Here is a 22917-nt window from a genome sequence, read left to right as displayed (position 1 = left end):
TTAATATTCAATGTAATGAATGAATGGTCATCGTCCCTGGGGTCCCTGCCCCTGTGACCACGCCCCCTAGTGCTTGGCATCCTGACTGCGTCATGACGTCAGTCTACATCTGAACCTAGACACAGTCGCAGCCATTTTCCTCCGTGAAATAAACTTCAATCTCGTAGCTGGAGGCTCGGGAGAACAAACCCAATACCTACAGAAGACGGCTCTGCTGACTCTAACGGACATGTGAAGCAAAACTGGGACAAGTTCGTATTACAGGACTTCAGAATTCGGTAAGAGCAGAGAAAAGAGGTGGCGCTGTGTTGTTTTTAGCACGCAAGCCCACGTTAGCCCCAGGGAGCTAACTGGCAGAGAAAATTACGAGGAGCCTGTTGTTAAGGGACGGGTTCGTGTCGTAGACGCGGAGTTCTGCCGTGACTGCACTGCCATCATTGGTCAGAGAATATTTGACAGTCTTTCATACAGAAAAACCTGTGTGACACTGTGGGGAAATGTGCCTTTGTGTGTGTGTGGACGCGCCCAGTCGGTGTTCTGTCTGGCTGTCTCTTAACTCTCTCACCTGTCAGATTTGAAGCAGCTTAGCATACGTTAGCTCTCCCTCACCCAACGCCCTCCTACAGTCACTGTGATAACACTAACTACAGGTGGCCAGACTGAAATGACAGTCATTGACATTTATTTTAAAAAAGGTTCTGTCTAAATTATCATTATAAGTATGTATTTGTGAGAGAGAGAAAGAGAGGCTGCAGCAAATTGCATTAGGTTGCAGTAAATTCTGCCAGCTCTTTGTGAATCACCACATCCTGCCTGGATGGGGCTGATGGAGCCACTTCCACTTAAACCTTAAACCCTTGTGGGGATATTTGTGACTTTTTATCTTGGGATCACATTTTAGTGTCCTTCAGTTCAATCTCAGATGAAGACAGTTTTGCATTTTTACATTGTTGATGTCATGCCTCTTTGTATGTCACTGTCTAATTTAATGTGGAAGCTAATGGCATCGTGTGTCAACATCCATGCTGAAATGCCATGCACATTTAGCAGCTGTTTTCGCCTTTGCTCTTTTTGATACCCACTCATTGTTTTTAGCTTTAGTTCTGTATTGTGAACTAAAGATAGTGACAAGTCTAAACTGTTTGCTGACTTTGGTTCAAGGTTTGGTTGACTGACAGTCATGCCAGACACTGTGTCATCAAAATCTTTGTACTGTCACAAATGCACTCTAGACCTTGTATTATTTAATAGCTATGGTAGTCTTGTGAAGCTAAACAACAATGGAGGAGAACAGCAACAGCAAAATCAGACATTTAACTTGTAAACACTGACATTGCTCAAGCTAAACTGGACGTAAAGGGACTGTTGTTCTCAGTAGTTGGCATTCTCGGATGTTCTGGTTGTTGTTAACGCTAAAAATCTTTACTGAGAAGTTGAACATATATTTTAGAGGTGTGGTCATCTACTTAAAAAGCTTTTGGCTGAAGCCTGTGTAATATTAGTGGCTGCATATACACTCTGCATACAGTATGTTTTGATGGCTAAGTAATGATTACTTATGATTACCCAAGGCTGTAAGCCATCTTTACCCATGTGTCCTCAATCTCCCCTTGAAGTATTAGTTTGCAGTGAGGCTGCCTCCTTAAATTACTTTCTGCCTCCTTAAATTTCTTAATACTGATGTTTCCCTGTCTCTCCCTTTGGCATATTGGATCAAAGAATATTACCACATATCATCATATCCTGGTATTCAAGCGTTCCTTGTCCTTGGCCAGAGTCAGTGGCTGATGTTAGGATGTTGAAGTAAATGCCTGATGGTTTTACCTCTTGCTGTGAGCGTGGCAACTGGAGAGTACAACTTGTTCTCAGTGGGGATGTGTCCCATTAAGATACTGCGTGATAGCGGTAACATTGTCAACTATGACTTTAGGTGGTATTCTGAGGGCTGAAGCCCCCCCTTATGAATTTTGGAGCCTGTAATGAAGCTAACTTGTGACTAATTGTTCTATAGTTAGGCTTTAAATGTTGTAGAGCTTAGAAAAAAACCAAAATACACTACTATTAGAGATGGGCATTTGAAGTAAAAAATACTGTTCAAAAAATCCTAAATTGTCTTCATCTGCAGTGGCATCTAACTTGGCCATCACACAGCATATCAAATGCTATACAACCCCTGTGCAGAAAGCACCAGTATAACAAAGTAATATTTTCTTAAGACATGATAAACTAAATGATTCTTTGTTATTTAACAACTATTAGATTATTTCCAAAAATAATTCCCTATTCCTGTCTACTACATCATCTAACATAGTAAACCCTAACCCTTCTGATCTAGAATACATTTCCCTGAATATTTCCTTTTTTTTTCATTTTACTCTTCATGTTATATGATGGAGGTAAATCCATCATATGTATATTCTGCAACCTTAGTATTATGTTATAAACACTGATACAGTCTGCAACCAAGCATGCAACCTCATCCGTGTGCATTGCATACACCTATGTAATCGTCCATCGGAAACTGCTTTATATAACAAGCGTGTATTGAAGTACAACACAGACAGCATTAAATGCCTTGTTTTCTTTCACAGTAATGCTGCAGAAATCTGGCATTTTCAGCATCTAAAAAATTGCTGTTCTTGTGTTTTTTGGCCATGAGCCATTATTATTTTTGTCCTTTTGTACAGTTTTAGTAGATCATTTAAGAAAAGTCCACAAAGGGCAGCCAACAAGGAAACAACATCCAATCACATCACATGTGTTTGTCTGTGGGAACAGGGCAGAAAAGCAGTTCCAGTGAATGAGTTTCAGAGATTACATCATTCCTTTGTTATCTTTGCATGAAAGCAGACTTTTTTTTTTTAAGCAGGACTTGGTCTATTTAAGGCACAGAAGTCTGCAGACTGAAGCTGTTGTTTGACACAAAGAAGCGCTTGAGTTCTGGCCTAATGAGTACTTTATCACTGATGTCTCTAGAGACAGGCCTGTTTACAGCCCTTTTGACCTGTGAACTCTTCCCGTCAGAATGTAGGGACTTGGAACCGATGAGTTGTTTTCTCTCTCTCTTACAACAGTTCCTGTTTCCATAAATGCGTGCACAGTTATCAGACCACATGGAGAACTAACTGAATGCTAGGTATTGTACTCACGCTTGTGTGTAAAAGCGTGACTGTAAAAGTGATGTCCACCGAGGCAATGCCAAATGCTACCTCCCTGCTAAAGACAGTAAAACTTTATGGATGTTTGAACAGGCAGCAGTCGGATGTGGCTGCCATTGACTAGTCATACAGGAGACGGTGTTTGTATTAAATAAAAAGTAACAGTAGAGTGAAATATGTTCCACACAGCTCTTCATCAGTGCTGCAGTGCTGATGTTTGAGTTCAAGATGTTAAATGTTGTGTGAAAAGGAAAATGTGGTAGCACAAAAGAGAGTTTGCTGGTCTACCACAATCAAATTAGTGACTAACACTGCGATGACATCACGAAGAAGTTGCAAAGTAATCAGGAAATTACATCATGCAATTTTTAAATTATATTCTTTTTGATGTTTCTACATGCTGTTATATAATTTTGTAAAAAACAAAAACTTGTATAAAACTTGGGCCATTTGGTCTACATTTCTGAACAACAGCACATATTTTACATATATCAAAATACACAAAATATACTAAAAACAAAAAATGTTACAAAAAGTATATATACGCTAATGAAATATAATGATGTTTTAGTTTGTCTTTACTTACACTCTTAGTCAGTGTGAAGCCTGGGCTCATTTAGTTGAGCACACCACTGACATACTCACATGAGGATAGTATTGCACAGTAAACCCGATGATCTCCCTTTTGTAGTACGATTGTTAAGGCCGCCTCCATGGTTGAAACATTCTCAGTTTGTTCTTCAGATTTCTGGTGAATTTTACATAAAATACTGTCGTTAATACAAAATTGATGTTGTCATTGAACAGAGGAAATTAAATTTGTGTAATTTTAACCACAAAAGGACATTGAGTCACACGCTAGGGCAGTGGTTGGTTGGATGTCATTCGGCTACGTGAGCTTGTAGATGTTGAGAATGAGGTTAGTTTGATGTTGTATTGTCCTGCTTATGAGAACACTTGGAAAGAGAAATGAGCTCTTTGTGTGCCTAATATGTGCTGAAATATTACACCCAGAAGCTAATACAGAACTTCTGTTTTTCTTTAGGGAGAGAAAGACTTGACTGGAGCAGACATTATTCACCAGGCCTGGTAGAAAGTACTTGTTATTCTGGTACAAAATGTTCAAAATTCATCGAAAAATTTTGCCAGAATATCAGCTAAAATCTCAACACAGCTTTGTGTATCAGTTCTTTTGTTATCGCAACTACACACATTAGGAATAGCCTTGGGGCTATGGTAGGGTTGGGGGTGAGAGTTCAGACACACCCACATACTGTTGTCAGTCTGCAAAAATGTTGACTCAAATGATAACCAGGTGGTGCCCAATGTTTTCCAAGGAAAACCTGTGGCCAAAGATTGTGTCATTTCTACAGACAGACAACCCTTTCACAGCAGCATAACACACCTTAACAGAAAAGGTAAATTAATTCCAGACATGAAGAGTTTCCTTTAAGATGTAAAAATGATGTCATCATTAAGTGTGTTAGGTTTAACTGTAGAAAATGGGAAAAAGTCAGAAAGAAAACCAAAGTATTCTTATCCATCTGTTGGTCGGGTTCTGTTCACCTTTCATTCTTTTGTTCTGGGGTCAATTTTGGTTTATTGTGTGTTCATAATTACATTTCATGCTTTTAGGATGTGTAATATAACCTTTTTCAAATTAAAAGTAAAACAATATTTATAAATACCACTGAGGTCATTGACACTGGTGTTTGATGTGTTTGGATCCACTCATAATCCCAGTAGAAACAGGAAAGGAGAATAAGGAAGACGATGCCTGCCATTTGTTGGTTCCGTGTTACTAGTGCTATTATGGGCTGTGTTGGTAATAGCAGCAGATGTGGATTTGGAGCTTGAGTCCTGCTGGTGCTGGTTCCCATTACACCTAGTCTTTTAAGTTCTTTTAAAGTCTTCCTTCTTCCTAACTATAGAACATTTATATCTAATACAATTTTACTTAAACTGTTTTTTAAAAACACTATTATGGTTATTCCATCCCAATTACAAATTCATAATTTATTCAAGTTTATACCTATTAATCTGGGCTCAGACCAACGTCCCCTCGTCTCCTTCGAGCTCCAGTCTGATTTAAAATCACAGCTCTTTATTCTTTGGTTCCAAGGGATTCTTTTGTCTGGCCATGAAAGATCCACTTGTTTTGTGTTTAGAGATGGCAGCAGGTTTTCATAGCAACCTGTAAACATGGGTGTTCAGACCTCAGGGCAGTCTTGAGTGTTTACCTGTTTTGTTATTCCGACAGCTTTATGTAACATTTGTTTTTTTAATGTCCTACTTTCATCAGTGAACTGTCATTCAATTGTTTAAGCTTCACTTCAAAAAGGCAGGTTTATATAATATTATTTTCTGAGGATTCTCTGTGGTAAAAAAAAAAATGAAGTGTGGATTAGTAGTGGACACTAAGCACAGTTGACTGTACGGTATTTTATTCATGGATTCTTTTTTTTTATTCCACCATGTCTGCCTCTATGGCTTAGCCTAACTTTCTACAGCATATATCCCAAACGTGTCTCTGTCCACAGGCTTCCTGTGGTTTTGGTATCTCCGCACACAAGTACAGAGAAGCACAGTGAAAAATCATAGTTTAGGATTTGGTCATGCTCTTTGAAATACACTCCATGTCTTTTGATGCATTAGAGTTAGTTTTTCTTTTTTTATAACGTTTTCTTTCAAAGCAAAGCTTTAATCAAATCTTTAATCAAATGGTGTTCTTTCTCTGGGAGTCAAAATGATGAAGAGGAGCGAACACAGTCTCTTTTCAAACAGATTACAGCACATTGCCTAGGAAAAAAAATTCAATGTCAAAAGTCTCACATTACAGGATGCACTGTTTGATAGTAATCTCCAGGAAAGGTTTACATGTGACAGAGCAGAGGTGGAGTAAATTATTAAAGATGCTGTTACTGCACCACTGAGGTTGAAGTGTGTGTTACATGGTGCTGTAGTGGTATTTAATCATTATGAAGGAGATATAGTGTGTCCCTGAGTCTTTGAAGTGATGGCCAGATTCAGCCTGCACCAGTTCAGATTACTGGTAAAGTGAACTGGGATTAACTTCCCGGAGAGCAACCAAACCCTGGATTGACCAAAGACACTCGTATCTCCAGATGATGACAGTGTGATGTGAGTGTAACGCAACATGACTGATAGTTTGAAAATCCACTAATGACAGGAGCCACTGCTAAATTCACATCTGTATGTTAGTAAATTTGAACTCACTTGACTAAAAAAGTAAACTAACTTCTTTGTTGAAGTAGGTTTTGCTTTGGAAATAAGTGTGATGCTGCTGCTAAATGCTGCTGTTCAGACATTTTTTTTCAGTTTGAGTCATTTTTTTGTGCACTTTGCTTGGCATTCGCAAGTCCTAGGTTCATCTTTAAACACTTTGTCTGCACCTCATCAATTGTAAAGAGATACTTTCAGGAGCAGAACATGCTGATCATGGCATCTCTGCAGTACACTTTACATTTATAAGTAAATACTGTGCCTGTTTTAGGTAACTTAAAGGCAGCTCTTGGATGATAAAGCACAGTGTTAATGATTTGTTGTGTTTGGATTCCAGGAATGTCACCAGCGTTAAGTAAACAAGCTGAATGGACCATAATTACATGTATTGTGTTCCATGCCCTTTCTTCACCATCTAATGTCTTTGGCACTTCAAGGGTCTGCAGGGAGAAATAAAAGCAGTCTCTGGAATACAGCGGTTCATGGCCAAGAGAAACACATCAGGATGGTGGTTGGTAGAGTACACTTATACCCTGGGATTGATGTATTGGGTGCTGCTGGAGAGCGATAAATAGCCTACATGTTCAGACTCAACAGTCTGTCATCCATCGGTTAAAGAGAGCGCTGGGAAGCCCTTGGATACTAAACTGTTTGTTTTGCTCCCCAAAAATGTTTCCTTTCCTTGTGTTTGAAACGGCCACAGCAACGTCATATTCCACATTATGAAGCTCTCGCTCCGAACAGAGAGAACATTCATGTGCTCACTGGCGTTGTTTCTCAGCAGCAGCGGTTTTGAAGTCGTTATTCAGTATAATGGCAAGCCCTTAGCTCGTTTAATGAATAATTTTGGGCTGCGACTGAGCTCTTCCAGATGGCTGCAGTGAAATGCCACTCTCTGCATTTCAGCGTTTGGGTGAAGTAGTCATACCAACAGTATGATGATGGTTATTTAGAATGACTATTCATGAGAAACTCACAAAACATCCCAGATGGACATATTCCCTCTCAGTGAGTTATTTACCCACATTTTTTTAATTCTCACTTTCTCTTTCACTTGTCCACACAGGTAGCAGTGGGCTGTCAATTAAAAGGACGGTGACCTAAAGGAACTGTTTGTTTTGAACCCACCCCCGACCCCTCCCCTGAGGGAGCATGGAGCCCCAGGCTTCCCAGAGTCAGCTCGTTGCAGAGGGGGATTGTGGGATGTCCGTTCTTCTTGTGCCCAGTCCCCAGAGCGAGGCGGTGACCCAAGACATGCAGGAGCTGACACTGCAGCCCACACAGAATCTGCCTCCTCTGAGTGAACGCAAAAATGGTAAGGACAAAAACAACAGTTTGAAATTATGATGTCCATTAATAATGAGAACCTGTTGGGATTGCATGAAAAACAATGCAAGTTTAAATAAAGTTTAGCAGAAAATGACCTCAATGTTTGACGAAATTGCTGAAAGTCTTTCACACCGCCAAATGGTAGTCAATAAGGAGATAATGCTTAGCTTAGCTAAAGTTTGGGCTAGCTACACATAAAACAAAGTGAAGTGTTTTCAAAGAAGATGGAAAGAAAACTTTGAAATTAGGCCAAAGATTACATTATCCGAGGTAGTATATCAGTCCTCTTAATGATCAATGTCAATTTACTTCTTAATATTTTTTAAATATGTTTGTTAAGTAAAATTATTATGATGCCGGTGATACAAAAAATCAAGACAAATAATGTCACATAACTTCATTATGGTCTGAGTGCCTGCCCTTTGTTAGCGCAAGAATAAAATGGAAAAAAACCCACAGTCAGGTGAAGTCCAGCTATTGATACGTGACTAAGAAAATGTGAAACACCTAGTTCTCTGTCTTTGTTTCACTTCTGTCCACATGATGGAAACACCATCTGTCTGTCTGACGTGACCTTCAATACTCTTTCATACACCAGCAGCCCCTTCACACTTTTCATAAATGTACGCTCACAAGCTCATAATCCCTGAGTCGACCAAAGCCTCCACACGCTCGACAGCCTGTGTTCTTCTCATCACCCTGGCGATGCTGTTCTGGCACCGGTGCGGAACTGAGTCAGACTCTGATGGATGGATATGCCAGTAGCAGACTTTGGGAGAAAGTTAGAGTCGTGCTTGTGTTTGCCAGGTCTTAATCATGGCTTAGATGGCGTAGGGCGATCAGTCTGAGGCCCAAGCTGTGATGCTGATTATCATGTGAAGAAAAATATCTATTTTCTCAGCTGCAGTAGTTAACAATCTCAATCTCTGGATTCAAATGTGTGTATGTTTCTACACAGAGTCTGTAAGAAAATATATATGTGCGGAATGTAAACAGATTTAGATTTTTCTCCCCTCTGTGTAAACACACAGCTTGTCATATTTTCCATCCTCTTTGCACTTCCTTCGCTTGTGTTTGGTTTTAACACTCAGGTGTTATATGTCATGGTTGTAGGTGTGAGTTCATGAGACCTGTTTGCTTATGGGTGGGTCAAGATGATGTCAGGACTCAAGAGCTGAGATTTGCCAACAGTGATGTAGAAAAGAAAAACAAGTGATGTTGATGAATAAAAATAATGTTTTGTCCATATTTTATCTAAGACAGAAATCCAAAATGTTTTGGCAGCTGTAGGTGATTTTGGTGATAAAGAGGCAGGAGAGACTGTTTTTATTATGTGTTTTGACATGTCCAGATCCAGTAATTTTTGTCACATTTAAACCAAATTCTCTGGTTTCTAAAATTCTCTCTGTCAGATAGACTGTAATATTTAGTCCAATAATTCAAACTGATTTGGGAAGTGTGAAGGTTTCTGTAAATTAATGTCTTAAAGACCCAGCTTTTCTGTGACAGATTGTCTATTGTCTTCACTGTTTGACCTGTGGCTCAGTGAGTTGGTTGTCTTCCTGCTCAGATGGTTTTGTGTCTTTTTCCATCAATTATTTACTGAGTTTACAGTCAGGTCTTGTCCACATCCTTCTGAATAAACTTCTCAGACATATCAGAGGCTGGAGATGGTCAGAGGTCACACAGTGTTGCTCAGACCTGAGGTCATGGCACTGACTACAAGTTTGTGTGAGTTGGCCTGAACAAATATGTCCCTCACTGAAAAACTGATGCAGACACGTTGTTCCACACCACTGCTGTATGTCACTGTAAAGAACTTGTCTGATGAAGTAAAATTTGTCGGATGTTGTTCTGCAAAAACTGATGCGATAATTTCAGTTTCACTAGAGAAATGGTTACGGTCCCTTTACGTAACCTGCGTCATTAGTTCTGTGACAACGGCAAATAAAGGAAATAAGTTAATGCCAGCTGTTTCCTGTCCTAGTGTTAGGTGATTTTCTTTTCATTCTCATTTTGACTTGTTCTCGCTAAGGATGGAGAAGTCAAGTTGTTAATGGCTACTGTGTAATGTGTGGGCAAATCTACATGTTCTAAAGTTTATGTGCTCTTCTGCAGTCATATTAAAATGTTCTTACGTTTTATCAGAATAATCATGAAGTTTTTTTCTATTTGATTAACATTTAAGGACTGCAAGATATGCAATTCAAATAGTAACAGTCGCACAGTTACCACTGGGTCACATCCCCTTTCTTTTTAAAATCAACACATTAAAGAATATGAAACAGTTAAAGTCACAAAACCCACCATGTGAGAAAGTTGTGAAAATACAAACTAAATATAAACAGCTCAAAAGGTAATTACAGTAATTATGATAACACAGTAGTAAACATTTTGAAAAGAAACAAATCGAGACACAAAAAAGGCTAAAAGAGCTGCATGTGAAAATAAAATAATAAATACAGTTTAAATTTAAACTGCAATATATGGACTTGTATTTTGTACTTTTGTTTTTGCAACATACTTTTACATTAATCACAGAGTTTTGATGTTATTGACTGTCCCTCAGTAGTGTGATCATGTCTGACAGTTTGGATCACTCACAGACCAAATATGAAATGTACAAAGTTAGCAGACAGAGAGGAGAGAAAGTTGGAGTGTATTGGAATTTTTCTGGCTGTGAATTCTAAGGCTGTCAAACTGTAATTTTCACTCTGACTAATGATGCTGCACGTTCTTGATATTTTTGATTTGTCAACCATAAGTCCGGATCAATGGCAGCCTGATAATCATATGAATAACTCTTATTTCAGGAGAAGGAATCTTTGGGTTCTCATGTTTGCCAGACGTCATTGATTTATTTTTGGATCTGGAATGCTGTTCTTCCAAGAGGGAAATGTCATGTTAGTGAAAACAAAATAATAGACTTCAAAATGTCAAACTGTGGGAAAGTCAATTTGATTCGTTTTCTACAGGCTGATGCCAGCGCAGGAGAAGGAGGTGTGGTCTGACATTATCATGCACTCGTGTGTATTTCTCAGTGTATTAACATAAGGAAATGTGGTTAGCTGTAAGTGGGCACACTACACGGTAATGACATTATCATTAATGTGAGCCCTAATGACTTAACAGCAGGATATGAGGTAGTCACCAGAGGGCGGGGAGAGAGGCTAGTCCATGTGGTTGACTCCTCAGTTTGGTCTCAATGTTTTCTGTCCTTTTTTTGTTTTCTTTCTTCTTCTTGTTTGCTCTCAGTCCTGCAGTTAAGGCTCCAGCAAAGGCGGACACGGGAGCAGCTGGTGGAGCAGGGCATCATGCCACGTAAGAACCATTAATGGTTGCTGTCTGATCCTACACACTTTTTGTCATATCTTGGTGAAGTGTGTCTAATTCCTGTAATTCTTTGTAGCTCTCAAGAGCCCAGCGGCTTTCCATGGGCAGATTCGCAGCCTGGAGAGAGCCAGGGTGAGGCACACATTTCCACATAAAGTGCTAAATCGAAAATGTGGACGTTAAAAAAATAATTTAACTTTTTTTGTATTTAAAGACTGAGAATTTCCTAAAACACAAGATTCGTAGTCGTCCAGAGAGAGCAGAGCTGGTCAGGATGCACATTCTACAGGGTGAGAAAAAAAAATCTCACAGTCAGCTCCATTGATGTTTTTTGTTTCCTGTGAAACTGTACCAAGAACTTCACACTAAATTAAACATTCAAACTGATACTATGATATGCATGTGAAATTTCCCAGAGACTGGAGCAGAACCTTCACTGCAGGCAACACAGATGAGGCTAAAGAGAGCCCGATTGGCCGACAACCTGAATGAGAAGATCGCCCAAAGACCTGGTCCAATGGAGCTGGTGGAGAAGAACATCATTCCAGTGGATGTCAGCCTGAAAGAAGCCATCATTGGTGAAAGAACTACAGGGAAAAAGTCCTTACAGAAATGTTCTAGAACAGTTGGAGGACCTAAACTCTGTTTCTTCTGCTAGTTGGCCAGATGAATTACCCTAAAGTGCTGGATGAAGACAGCTGTGAACCCTTGTCTCCAGAGCAGCCAGCTAGCCAGGAGTCTCAGAACTCTGCCCCGTCACCAGGAGAGAGCAAAGCTCCAGAGACGCCCTCTCCTGTTCCAACATCAACATCACTGTCTAGATCCATGATGCAGGTGTGACAGGGAACTCGCCATTAAATGTATCCCTAACAAGTGAAAGTGAAGAATTCAGCTCTTTAACTCTTTTTTTCCCTTTTCAGACCTTCCCAATCTCTACACAAGCGACAACAGAAATCACAAAAGTGATTCCTGCCAGTGAGCTTCTGTCCAGCCGTCCGTTTCTCCCTCCTTCAAAATCAGGCCCAACACTGGTCAAAGTGAGGAGAACAAATCTGTGAATTCAACCTTTTTTCTGTGTTTAGCTTAGCTAAGCTAAGCCATATTGTAAAACATTTTCTCTAATCATAGCAAAGTCAGCAGAAGACACCTGGGGAGAAAAGTCGCAAGAAGGGCAAGGAGCCGAAGCCCAGGGTGAAGAAGCTAAAGTACCATCAGTATGTTCCTCCAGACCAGAAGCAGGAGGCCAGCGAGGCACCAATGGACTCTTCTTACGCCCGACTACTGCAGCAGCAGCAGCTGTTCCTGCAGCTGCAGATTCTCAGCCAACAACAGCAGCACTACAACTACCAGACCATCCTACCAGCTCCACTCAAGTATGGACACAAGACAGCCATAACCATGACTGATTAGTTGGTTACTACATGAGGATCACTGCACGTCTACAACGACTAAAGTTATAACATGGGGAAATTAAATCTCTGTTATTAGCTGCTAATCTAACCTTAAAAAGTTTCCTATATTTCTTCAGTTTCTGCTAAAAATTCTATATTTTGATTTAAGATTTTTATTGTCTGCCCGGACCTAACATAAAGTGACAGTATAAACAATGACAATCTTTGACTTGGCATGATCATACTGTACAACAAAAAAAGTTCAAGAAGTAGATAAAACTGTGTAAAGTGACTTAGAGAATTAGAACAGAAAAAGTTTTAAAAAGTGAATACAATTTAAAAATCAACCGCCAACAAGTTAAACAAAAACATTAAAAGTTGCAAAAATATAGCATCAACAATATTGCACCCAATAATAATACCAGTAATAGAAAAAATAAGAAGAAATAACACTAACATTGAATTAAATAAATAATCTTACTCCCGCAGAGGAGTGAGGATTACCTGTGGAGGATGGTACAGGTTTGAAGAGTATTTTTCCAAAGGGCCTAAAAAAACAATGGTCAGTTGGAGATGGCATTTAATTTTGAAACTCTAAGGAAAGATGATGGACGAAAGGTGAGCAGTCAGTTTAAATCTAAGGTTACCTGACGGTACAAATAATTATTGTCTTTTCAATCCACAGCGGAGTCAGAACAATAGCATGCTAACTGTTGTTGCCATCATCGTCATCATTAGCCTGTGGTCTTGCCTTTTCTGCACAGTATACCAATAATAGTTCAGCAGTTCCCATTATTCAGGATTTCCACCTACTGTGTGCACGCTGCAGGATGTCTCTGTATGTTATCATCCATACCAACATTTAACCTTTAATCTGACTTCCTTTCCTGGACAACCAGACAAATATTTTAGTCAAGACAGCTGCTCCCCCCCCCCAATAAAAACATAGCTTTTGCTCGATTAAAAAAACTAACAGCATGTTATCTCACCAGGTTTAGTTTTTCCAAGATGTCCTCTCCACAGCTGCACGACAGAGTTGTGTTTGATCTGTGCTTCTGTGCTTTGGTCAGCTTCAGTGGTTTTGTTAGTGAAGCCAAGAATACAGGGCGTGCAGCTCCACATATTGAAGCCAGATTTCCTCTGTTTCCTCTCTACCTTTGTTACCAACCATCTCTGCAACATCTCCTTTGTCAACTTTAGCCCCCCCCCCACATACTTCCTTGTTTGTGAGACATACAAATGGTGTCAATTATTTCCTCTATAAAACAATAACTTCTAACAATAACAGTCTTTGTTTCTCTCTCTCTCTCTCACACTTCCATTCTCTCTCTCTCTTTCACTCTCTTTCTTTCTTTCTTTCTTTCTCTCTTCGTAGACCTGTGGCAGAGGGTCAGAACAGCACTACAGGCAGCCTGCCGACCTCCATTGTGGTGTCACTGCCCACCACTCCTGCACCTCCTCCTCTACCCCCGGTTCCTGCTGCGTCTCGGCCAAACAATTCACTGACAAACCGCAAGCCTGGAGTTCTGCCCGCCAACCTGGAGGAGATGAAGGTCTTAGAAGTTTTTTTGCTCTGCCAGCGTGACATCATAAGCATCATAAGGATGTTGGTTCAACTGATGTTTGTAAAGGTTGACAGCCTGTTGGAGTGTAGTAAATGTAGTCTTTTTTCAGTTGTTCAGATGGTCTAAGGGACATGAGTGCCAGAGGAATTGGTTATTTAACAACATTGTGTAAAGTGGCCCAATATTTTGGAAAGCAAACACTTCTCTTTTAAAGTCTATATGATTGTTCCTGACCCATTTTAATCTTCGCAGGTAGCCGAGCTGAAACTGGAGCTGAAGCTGCGTAGCCTTCCTGTGTCAGGAACTAAAACTGATCTCATCGAGAGACTCAAGCCTTTCCAGGATAATTCTAGCACTTCTGCTCCTCTCACCATTCCTCCTTCCACTACCACCTCCATCCCCATGGACATCAGCGCTGCTCCCACTGCTGCCAGTACCACCCCTGCCATAGTCCATCCTGTCCAGCAGGTGGCTTCAGAGAGCATGACCGCCACACCACCAGTGTCACCCAATCCAAATGAAGTCTCCAACATCCAGCAAGATGTTGGCATGATGGAGGCACCACCTGAAGCACCAGTAGCCAGCAGCTCTGGCTCATCAGCTCAGTGGTCCTTGTCTGTTCTGTCTGTTGGCGTGCCAGAAGAAAAGGACAGAAGGCTTCACGAGAAGGAGCGGCAAATCGAGGAGCTGATGAGGAAGCTGGAGCAGGAGCAGAAGTTGGTGGAAGAGCTGAAGATGCAGTTAGAGGTGGAGAAGCGAGGGCAGGGTGGCAGCATAGCAGACTCTGTTAGTGTATCTCCTAAACACAGCTCCTTACCTGCCATGAACCTCGGCCCTGCTGTCCTAAATCAAAATGTCATAAAAGTAGAAGGTAGTGTTTTGTCCAACTGTTCCTCCCCTGCTGCTACCATCTCTAACTCAATCCTGGGCTCTCAGGCTCTCACACCACCTCTACCAACCATGGTGAAGTTGGAGGATGTGACTGTTGCTGCTGGAAAGCCCATCCAGCTCCAGGCTCCAACTCAGCTCATCACCAAGATCCAGTCCCAAACCCAACACCAAATGAGCTCCATCCCGCAGCAGAGGAGTCCTAAACTCCAGACCAAGCCCCAGTCCCAACCCACGTCCTCCAGTCTGCAGCAGTTCTTTATTAGTCACCAAGGTGGAGTGTCCCAGGTGCTAGGTCAACCCCAGACCCTGTTAACTACATCTGGACAACCTCAGACTGTGCTGACCTCTACTGGTCAAGCTGGGACTCAGATCCTGCTCCCAGTCTCGCTGCCTAACAATGCAACAGCAATCCAGCTGCCGAGAACCAATGTCAGTCTGCAGGTAAGTCAGAACAGGTTTTTGATGAATCTATGGTCTAATAAGATGTCTGATTGTCAGAGCTTGACATGGGGACTGTGGCTTCTTCATTTCAGCCTGTCACCACAGCCTCAAATCCAGGTATGGCACAGGCTTCAGTTCCTCAGCTGCAGAACAGTAAGATGGAGACGGTGTCCAGCCAGCAGCTAACTAACCACAACCAATTGCTACAGGTTTGTCACATAACAAAACACAAATAAAAAAACTTAAGATATTTAATTCTTAAATATGCCTTCGGATTTTCTGATTTCCTGTTTTTTTATTTGTGACATTTTTGTACCTGTGATTTACTGATGTCTGATTTTCTCTTACTCTCTGACAGACTCTGACTGTGTGCAATAATACAACTGGTTTGGAGCACCAGAGTAGAACTGAGATGAATCCTCAGTGTTTCTTAGGAAGGTCTCCTGAAAACAGAGTCTCTCCACGGGCTTCACCCAATCATCACATAACCAATGGACCACTTAACAAGGTGACACAGTAAATCAGTGGTCAGCACATGGTTGTAATAGTAGGGCTAACTTGTCATAAGGGAGCAACGAGTGTCAACTTGAGGAAAAAGATGTACATCTGTCTTTATTTACACCCTAATTTTTCTCTTTCTATTTTTTTTCTCCAGTCTCCTTCTCCCCAGCCTACCTTTATCCTCCAGCCCACCTCCCTCATCACACAGCCACCAAAGACCAGAGAGCCTCCCCGCTATGAGGAGGCTGTCAAACAGAGCCGCAACATGCACATCAACAATGCACCACAGGTGAGACAATGTCCAGACGAAGCCTTGAAAAAATTCCAAAGACAAAACCAATTTCAATTTTGATTTAATTTAAGTCTTTTGTATATTCTACATCTGTCTCAGTATATAGCTCTGGCTTTTCTGGAGACACATGTAAAACCAACTCTTTCCTCTGGGGATCCAAGGACTAGTTCTGATTCTGAATATCATTTGTTCTGTGTTCTCAGGCTCCTTCAGCAACCAGCCAACAAATGGATGACCTATTTGACATCCTCATAGAGAGTGGAGGTCAGTTGGTGATGTAAAGTACATGGATGTTACCATTGACTGTTCTTAAATACTGTAGGTTTTAAACACCAGGGCTGATATTTTCAAAGTGTGGAGCTGTGGGCAGTTGTAGCACTAAATCAGGTATAATTTTACTTACACCACCAATTAAACAAAAGTCAAGACTTTTTTAAAAAAACAAAAAACTTATTTCTTAAAATACAGGGTTCTACTGAATTTGTCCCTTATTACAATGAATTTTTACTATTGAAAATGTTATGCAATTTAATTTAATTTTAGAAAGAATAATTTTGGGTTGTGGTTGGGTGTCTTTTTGACACCTTTGTCCCGCTGTTTTCCAGAAATCCAACCATTCATCCACCAGGACTCTCCCGCGACTCTCAGTAAGACCCTCCCAGTCACAGCCAACATCACCACCCTGCCTGTTAACACCGTCCTCTCCAGACCTCCTCCTCAGATTCATTTGGGCCCCCCTCCCACTCTAAGCCCTAACGTCGACCCCAGTCTGCACAGTCTGTCCTCTCTGGCCACTGACAATCAGCTGGAAGCCTTTCTGGAAAGAACACTGGCGGACACGTCACATGCCACCGACTTGCGGACCCAGGGTCTGATGGAGGAGCTTCATGCCCAGCTGATGGACCAGCAGCCCTACTCACCCATGGACACATCGGATCTGTCCTTCTGTGATTCCTCTTCACCTCCTTCCTCAATACACATGGGTCTGTCCGACCCGGTTCTGGACAATATGGAATGGCTGGACCTCACCATGCCCCCTGGTTCTGCTGGAGTTCTCACACCACTTGGAATCCCAACGGACTTCCTGGACACACAGGATCTTCCTCTGCACTGGGACTGACAGGTCAGAGAAGGAAAGAGAGTCGGCTGAGTATCTGAGCCAGGAGCTGAAGTCAGTCGCTGGCTGTTAAGGTCATTCACATTCTATCACATTTTTAAGGGAAACAAAAAGAGAACATCAGACCTTGTCTGTGCCTCAATTAAATCAATGGATCATCATCACTATCTGTGACGTTCCCACTATACTACAGTAGAGACGTTGGCTGGGCAGTGCACTGATGGAGCTAAAACTACGAGCAGGAGTTTGCACAGCTTTAAAAGAGGGAGAGTTTTATCAAAAAGGGTGTAAATGTGTAAATAGTCTTCACACCACACTAGGACAATATACTGTTCACAGAGCTTGTGACTGTTTTATCTTTTTACTGTGTCAGTGCAGTAACAGTTACTACATACACCTTGAAGTGTTTCATCTTTGAAAACCTCTAACCCTCTGAGACTTGCTGTGCCATACTGGGTTATGGTTGGCATTTGCAGTAAAAAGAGTTAAGAGATACTGAATAGTGACGAATTTGAGGTCTGTTGCAGCAGCTTCAACTAACAACTCCACCTTGACCCACTTGGAATAGACTACTCCTACCTGAGGTGAAGCCAAGCTGTCTGATGCCCATATACTCTAAAAGTACGCTTGCTGACCGTTCTGATAAATGCTGTATCAGATGTGACTCTTCATTCTGTCCTCTTGACAGTCACAGGCTGATGAACCAACAAGTCCTAACGAACAAAGACTGGACTCCAGTCGGACACCGACGACGACAGGAGGTGCTCCTCCTTCAAAGCGAGAGCTATGCACTAACGGGGCCAAAGGATCAACAACTCGGCCTCTTTATTCCACTTAATGGGATGAAATGTGAATCACAGGCCTTGATATCAAGATGATATCGATCGGCAGATCAGTAATGGCCCTGATCACGTCAGAATTAATTGTAGTTGTTGGCCAAGTCTCTCTTACTTTGAATGTAAACTTTTTGAAACAATCAAAAAAATAGGACATAACTTACAAAAGTTGGCAGCTTTCTCTCGGGTCTGATGGTAAAACCAGACACGAGGCAACAGAAAGGGAACAAATATGGCTTTCATAGACACCGAGACCTAAGTCTGTATGATTGTCAGTCACATCAAGAAGAAGAGCTTTACTATCAAGATTTCCTTAAACATCCTTGCACTTTGTGTGTGTGTGTGTGTGTGAGAGAGAGAGTAAGTGAAAGAGAGAAATAATGTAACACTAACCAACAGATACGACCATTAAAATTCCCTGTAGCTCATACGTTAAGGCTGCTTTTCCAGCCTTATTATCTGGAGACCAACCCTCAGTTTGAGGATCGATGTTCTAAAACAAGGAGAAACAGTCTGATGTTGATGCATCAGCTACTGACTGTGTACGTGGGTGTGTGTGTGTGTGTGTCAGTGAAAGATTGAAGCGCGTGTGTGTGTAAATGTAGATTTGTCTTTCTGTGTCTTGCATGAATCTTTGTGTGTCTCCGTGTGCACGATTGTCGTCAGGTTTATTCTCTGATTCCTGAGCTTTTACAGTGCTGAAGTTGTTGAAGTTGCACTTGATGCAACATTTTCTACATGATGGGAGCTTATTGTATTTACCGAAAGAGGAAAGAAATCTTCTTGTTCTTAAATGATGAGTTAACTCAGTGGCTCCCCCTTTTGGAGATATGACTGTTGTTGTGCCCTCTGACACACTGTGCTTCAAACTTGAACTGAAATGAAATATAATCACTCTTTTTTTTCATCAAACAAAAAACTAGAATTATTGCAATTAATTATTTACCATACATAACCTGGGACAAAACAAAATAATATTAAATTTAGAAAATATCATTAACTGTCTCCACAAAACAGGCTGTAAAACTTATTTAGTTAACTGAGAATTTGAAACATAAAACACAAGTCCATGCTGTGGGCTTCTGGTTTGTGGTACAGATGTTTGAACCTCATTCTTTGGCCTTTCCCAGGGGTTGCACCCCACACTTCGGGAACCACTGCATTGACTTTTCCTAAGAAGGGATTTTGGCTGTTTTATTCCTGGTGAATGTAATAAGCTCCCAGACTAAATGTTAATCCTTTCAAAGCTTCTGACGGCTGTTGTACTGTTTAAACTCTTCGTTGTTCAGTTTTGTTTGTGCTAATGTCAAACACGCACAGACACCTTTGTCCTGCTTAAGCCAAGGTTAATACTCATCATGTATTTTTAAGAGGATTATATCACATCCCACATACTATAACCTATCATCCCAGGATAATGATTTACTATCTTTATCTAAGTATTGTGAGTTGCGGAGGGGGGAGGCAAGGGTGATGTGGGTTAATTTTATGGCACTTTGAAATGAGATTGCTTTTTCCTAAGTCTCTTTTTTGTCAGTTAAATTGCAGTTAACCACTTCATTGTGGACACTAGAGGGCGCTTGTCCGCCGTTTGTGACATGTTGGCACATTGCCAGTGGCAATTGTAGGTTCTTCAGGGTCAATTTTTAGGAGATAAAAGAAGGTAAATTAGGTGATTTTACTTTTGCTTTATTTGCTGTTGACATAAGCAATAATGTGGAAACCTTAGGAAAAAAAAAGAAATTCTAAGATCTCTTTGGATGTTCCCAAACTCACAACGCTGTCATTGTTGCACCAAATATCTGGCGGCAATATCTGTCTTTGTTCTCTGAAACGTTCCCACTGTATTTTATGAGTTTCCCTCACAATGCTGTAAATGCCTAGTACTGGTGGGTACACATGTCTGTGTATCCTATAGACAAGTTGACAAGTTTGTGTTTTTTAAGGCTTTATATGATATGTCATTTTGTTGCCAAAAGGCAGAGGAATATATTATTCTGTTTTGTTATTTTTTGTAATGATGGAAAAAACATTATTGTTTCGTTGCTTGTGTAAAATCATATTTTTTGTGTGTGTGTGTGGGGGGGTGATTCGTTTTTATTCCTAAAGGTTTTCTCTTCTCATATCTGACATGCACAAACTTCTTGGCTGCAAAAATATGAACAATTTACACTTTGACGACGTGACACCAACCACTTTTGGCCATCATGGTTGCTGATTAGCCAGACAGGCAGAGTTGAAGGGCAATAAGTGCAGCTCTGCCTTGACATTTACTGTACTGTAAGTCAAATCCTGCCTTGATTTTTATTAATGAAGGAGCCTTTTACTGCATACAGAGTAATATATGAGTTTAAAAACACTTCACATCTGAGTGGTTAGGTTTTAAAAACCTGCTGATGTAAAGAGGTTTGTTGACGTGACAGCAGTCAGGCTGCAGCTTCCCTGTCTGTCACATGAACACTGTACATCGTCAGTTAACGTTCACCACTTGAGTCAGCTGATGGACATTTGTTTTTGTTTGTTCTTTTTCTTTATCCATATCCACGATCCATGCCATGCCTCTTGTTGTTTATAATGCCATATGTTTTGCACATTGTGTACATATTTATATAGATGCAATGCATATTTTTATACACGTGTAACATCCATGGGCTCTCTATTTTGTAAATACTCAAAATAAGATGTATATAAGTACTGAATGCCTTTATGTGTCAATTAAATTTAGTGTACTGTGATCGGCTGATCCTTTACATTTGCAGTATTTGAAAATTAAAAAAAATCCAGTAGTCAATAGTAAATGTATATATTCTGTGTAAATATCAAGTATACTGTACACAGCCCCCTATACGATCAGCATAGTACTGTATGTGTATATTTACAATACAGGCTTCAGAATAAAGACCTTAACTGACCTAGTGCCATAATCAGACGGCACATCTACGAGAACATCTGCACTAGACCTGGACGTCCCAAGGTCGGAGGTAAGGAGAAGCCTGGGGGGTCATTTTCTCTCATTTTTGCATAGATATATTTGCATCGATTTAAATATATTGAATGCGTATTAACGTGAGTCCATATCCATTTATAAGTGGAGACTTTTTTTTCTTTCATGTAATGCAGGAACATACAAAGCTGTAAAATAGAAACAAGTTCGCTGAAACAATTCTTTTGTGAGGTGCTAAAAGGTGTATTTACGTTAGCAGAACGTATTTAAATATACTGTGTACGTTAGCAGAACGTATTTAAATATACTGTGTATTAGTGTGACACGGGCTTTGGCCTGATTTTCTATATGCACTGTTACAGCCAATAGAATTGTAAGATTTTAACCACGTGACAAAACAGGTGCTGCGTGGCGGCAATTACAGAATTTAACCCTAGGGTAAAATGAAAGAAAATGGACAGAAAACGCTTTTAAAGTGGAGGTTTTAAAGACTGAAACGGTAGGGAAGGTAGGTAATTTGTATGTTCTTTTAACAGTTTATACCATACAGTGTAAAGTAAATGTGTTTATTTAACCTGTTTCGACTACAAAATGTCTAATTTAATTTCGGAACCTTCAGGGTAGAAGAATAACCGTTGAGACGTTATAAAGCAGGATTGGTAAAAATGTTGAGCACATACATGCCAACAATACCAGAATTCCGATAGAAATTGTAAAATGTAGCCAAAATAAAGAGATTTAAATCGAGAGAGCAAAACAAAAATCCAACAACAAACGGAAAGCTGTAGGTAACGTACCACGCTTTACGTAAAGCTATAGACATTTATTGGGAATGAAGTTTGTTGACAAATCGTATTCCTGTTCTTTACATTTCTTTTTATGTGTAGGATTTAGGGCGAGACTGATCCGAGTCTGATTGTCCAGGTGGAGTGTTAGTCACTGAATCGTGACACACCTGCAAAAACCCCATGTAGAGACACAGTGTGGTAGCAGATGACAAAAATCTACTGTTGACAGACAGGAGGTGAGTTTCAGATGGGCCATTGTCGTAGGCTTAGTCTTGAGTCGACTGATATCATCAGCTGTGAGGCTGACACAGCAGCTAAAATACCAGCTGTTACAGCAGATAACAACAATCAGAAAACATCCCAATACTGACAAGTAGGTCTATTCATGAGATGAAGAAGGATGAACTGGAGCTGGGCTTTCAGGTAGCTGGTAAAAACTAGTAACAATAGAAGAAACACAAATACAAAAAACAGCCTAAACTAAGTAAAAGTTCGTTGAGAATAAGTTATGTTTAAAATACAAGACAAGTTAATTCCATTATTTCGCTGTTTTGGCCTGCAGTGATTTATTTATTTATTTTTGTTGCATGATTTAGCCTGGTTTGGTCTTTGCAGGGGAAACCACCTATAAAAAGTAGTCGAACGTTATGCTATCAAGAAGCTGGGATCTCGGACTATCTGAGTTTTAAAAAAATAATAATAAAAGAACCTGTCCTGCTGTGCCCCCTTACAACATACCCCTTGGTGTAAGGTACCCTCCCCCGCCTTCCCTACCCACACCCGATTCTTTGGGGAACACTGGCTTAGCTGAACAGAAGGGGCACGTGTTGCTGCCATTTAATGACAGCAGTACTCGCAGAGTGAAATATTTTCAGAGTTACGTGGTGTAAATGTTTTGAAAACCACGGTACAACAAATCACTAATGAAACCGTCAACATGTCTTTCTCCTTCGGGTAAGTCATTTAAATTACTGCTAAATATTGTTCACAAGTTTTAGATAAGTATCTATTCAGACGCGTGAGTGATGTCGACGTAACGACATTATACGGCAGGTCCACTAGATGGCAGTGTTCCCTAACAGATAATC

General features: G+C 40.6%; 1 protein-coding gene across 1 annotated transcript; it reads left to right on the top strand.

Annotated features, from left to right (window-relative positions):
- Nucleotides 1-57: 57 nt before the first annotated feature.
- On the top strand, nucleotides 58-20888 carry mrtfba (myocardin related transcription factor Ba). Its single transcript, XM_008314767.3, has 16 exons — nucleotides 58-278; nucleotides 7468-7716; nucleotides 10986-11051; nucleotides 11140-11195; nucleotides 11278-11353; nucleotides 11480-11641; nucleotides 11722-11897; nucleotides 11984-12100; nucleotides 12192-12436; nucleotides 13830-14007; nucleotides 14272-15351; nucleotides 15444-15560; nucleotides 15710-15859; nucleotides 16007-16141; nucleotides 16348-16408; nucleotides 16750-20888. The coding sequence occupies exons 2-16, from the start codon at nucleotides 7554-7556 to the stop codon at nucleotides 17262-17264; spliced, it is 3297 nt and encodes a 1098-aa protein (XP_008312989.1). The 5' UTR covers nucleotides 58-278; nucleotides 7468-7553; the 3' UTR covers nucleotides 17265-20888.
- Nucleotides 20889-22917: the final 2029 nt, after the last annotated feature.

The sequence above is a fragment of the Cynoglossus semilaevis genome, chromosome 8, assembly GCF_000523025.1.
Source record: "Cynoglossus semilaevis isolate Cse_v1.0 chromosome 8, Cse_v1.0, whole genome shotgun sequence".
Classification (NCBI taxonomy): domain Eukaryota; kingdom Metazoa; phylum Chordata; class Actinopteri; order Pleuronectiformes; family Cynoglossidae; genus Cynoglossus; species Cynoglossus semilaevis.
Note: the sequence above shows the minus strand (reverse complement) of the source record. Positions and strands in the feature narration are given on the sequence as shown.

Bases quoted from the DNA above. Each gene is read 5' to 3' on its own strand.
- mrtfba (XM_008314767.3), top strand. From the start codon at position 7,554: ATGGAGCCCCAGGCTTCCCAGAGTCAGCTCGTTGCAGAGGGGGATTGT. The intron at 11,354-11,479 runs GTGAGAAAAAAA...GAAATTTCCCAG, and splicing joins CAGGATGCACATTCTACAGG to AGACTGGAGCAGAACCTTCA. The intron at 15,561-15,709 runs GTTTGTCACATA...ACTCTCTGACAG, and splicing joins ACCACAACCAATTGCTACAG to ACTCTGACTGTGTGCAATAA.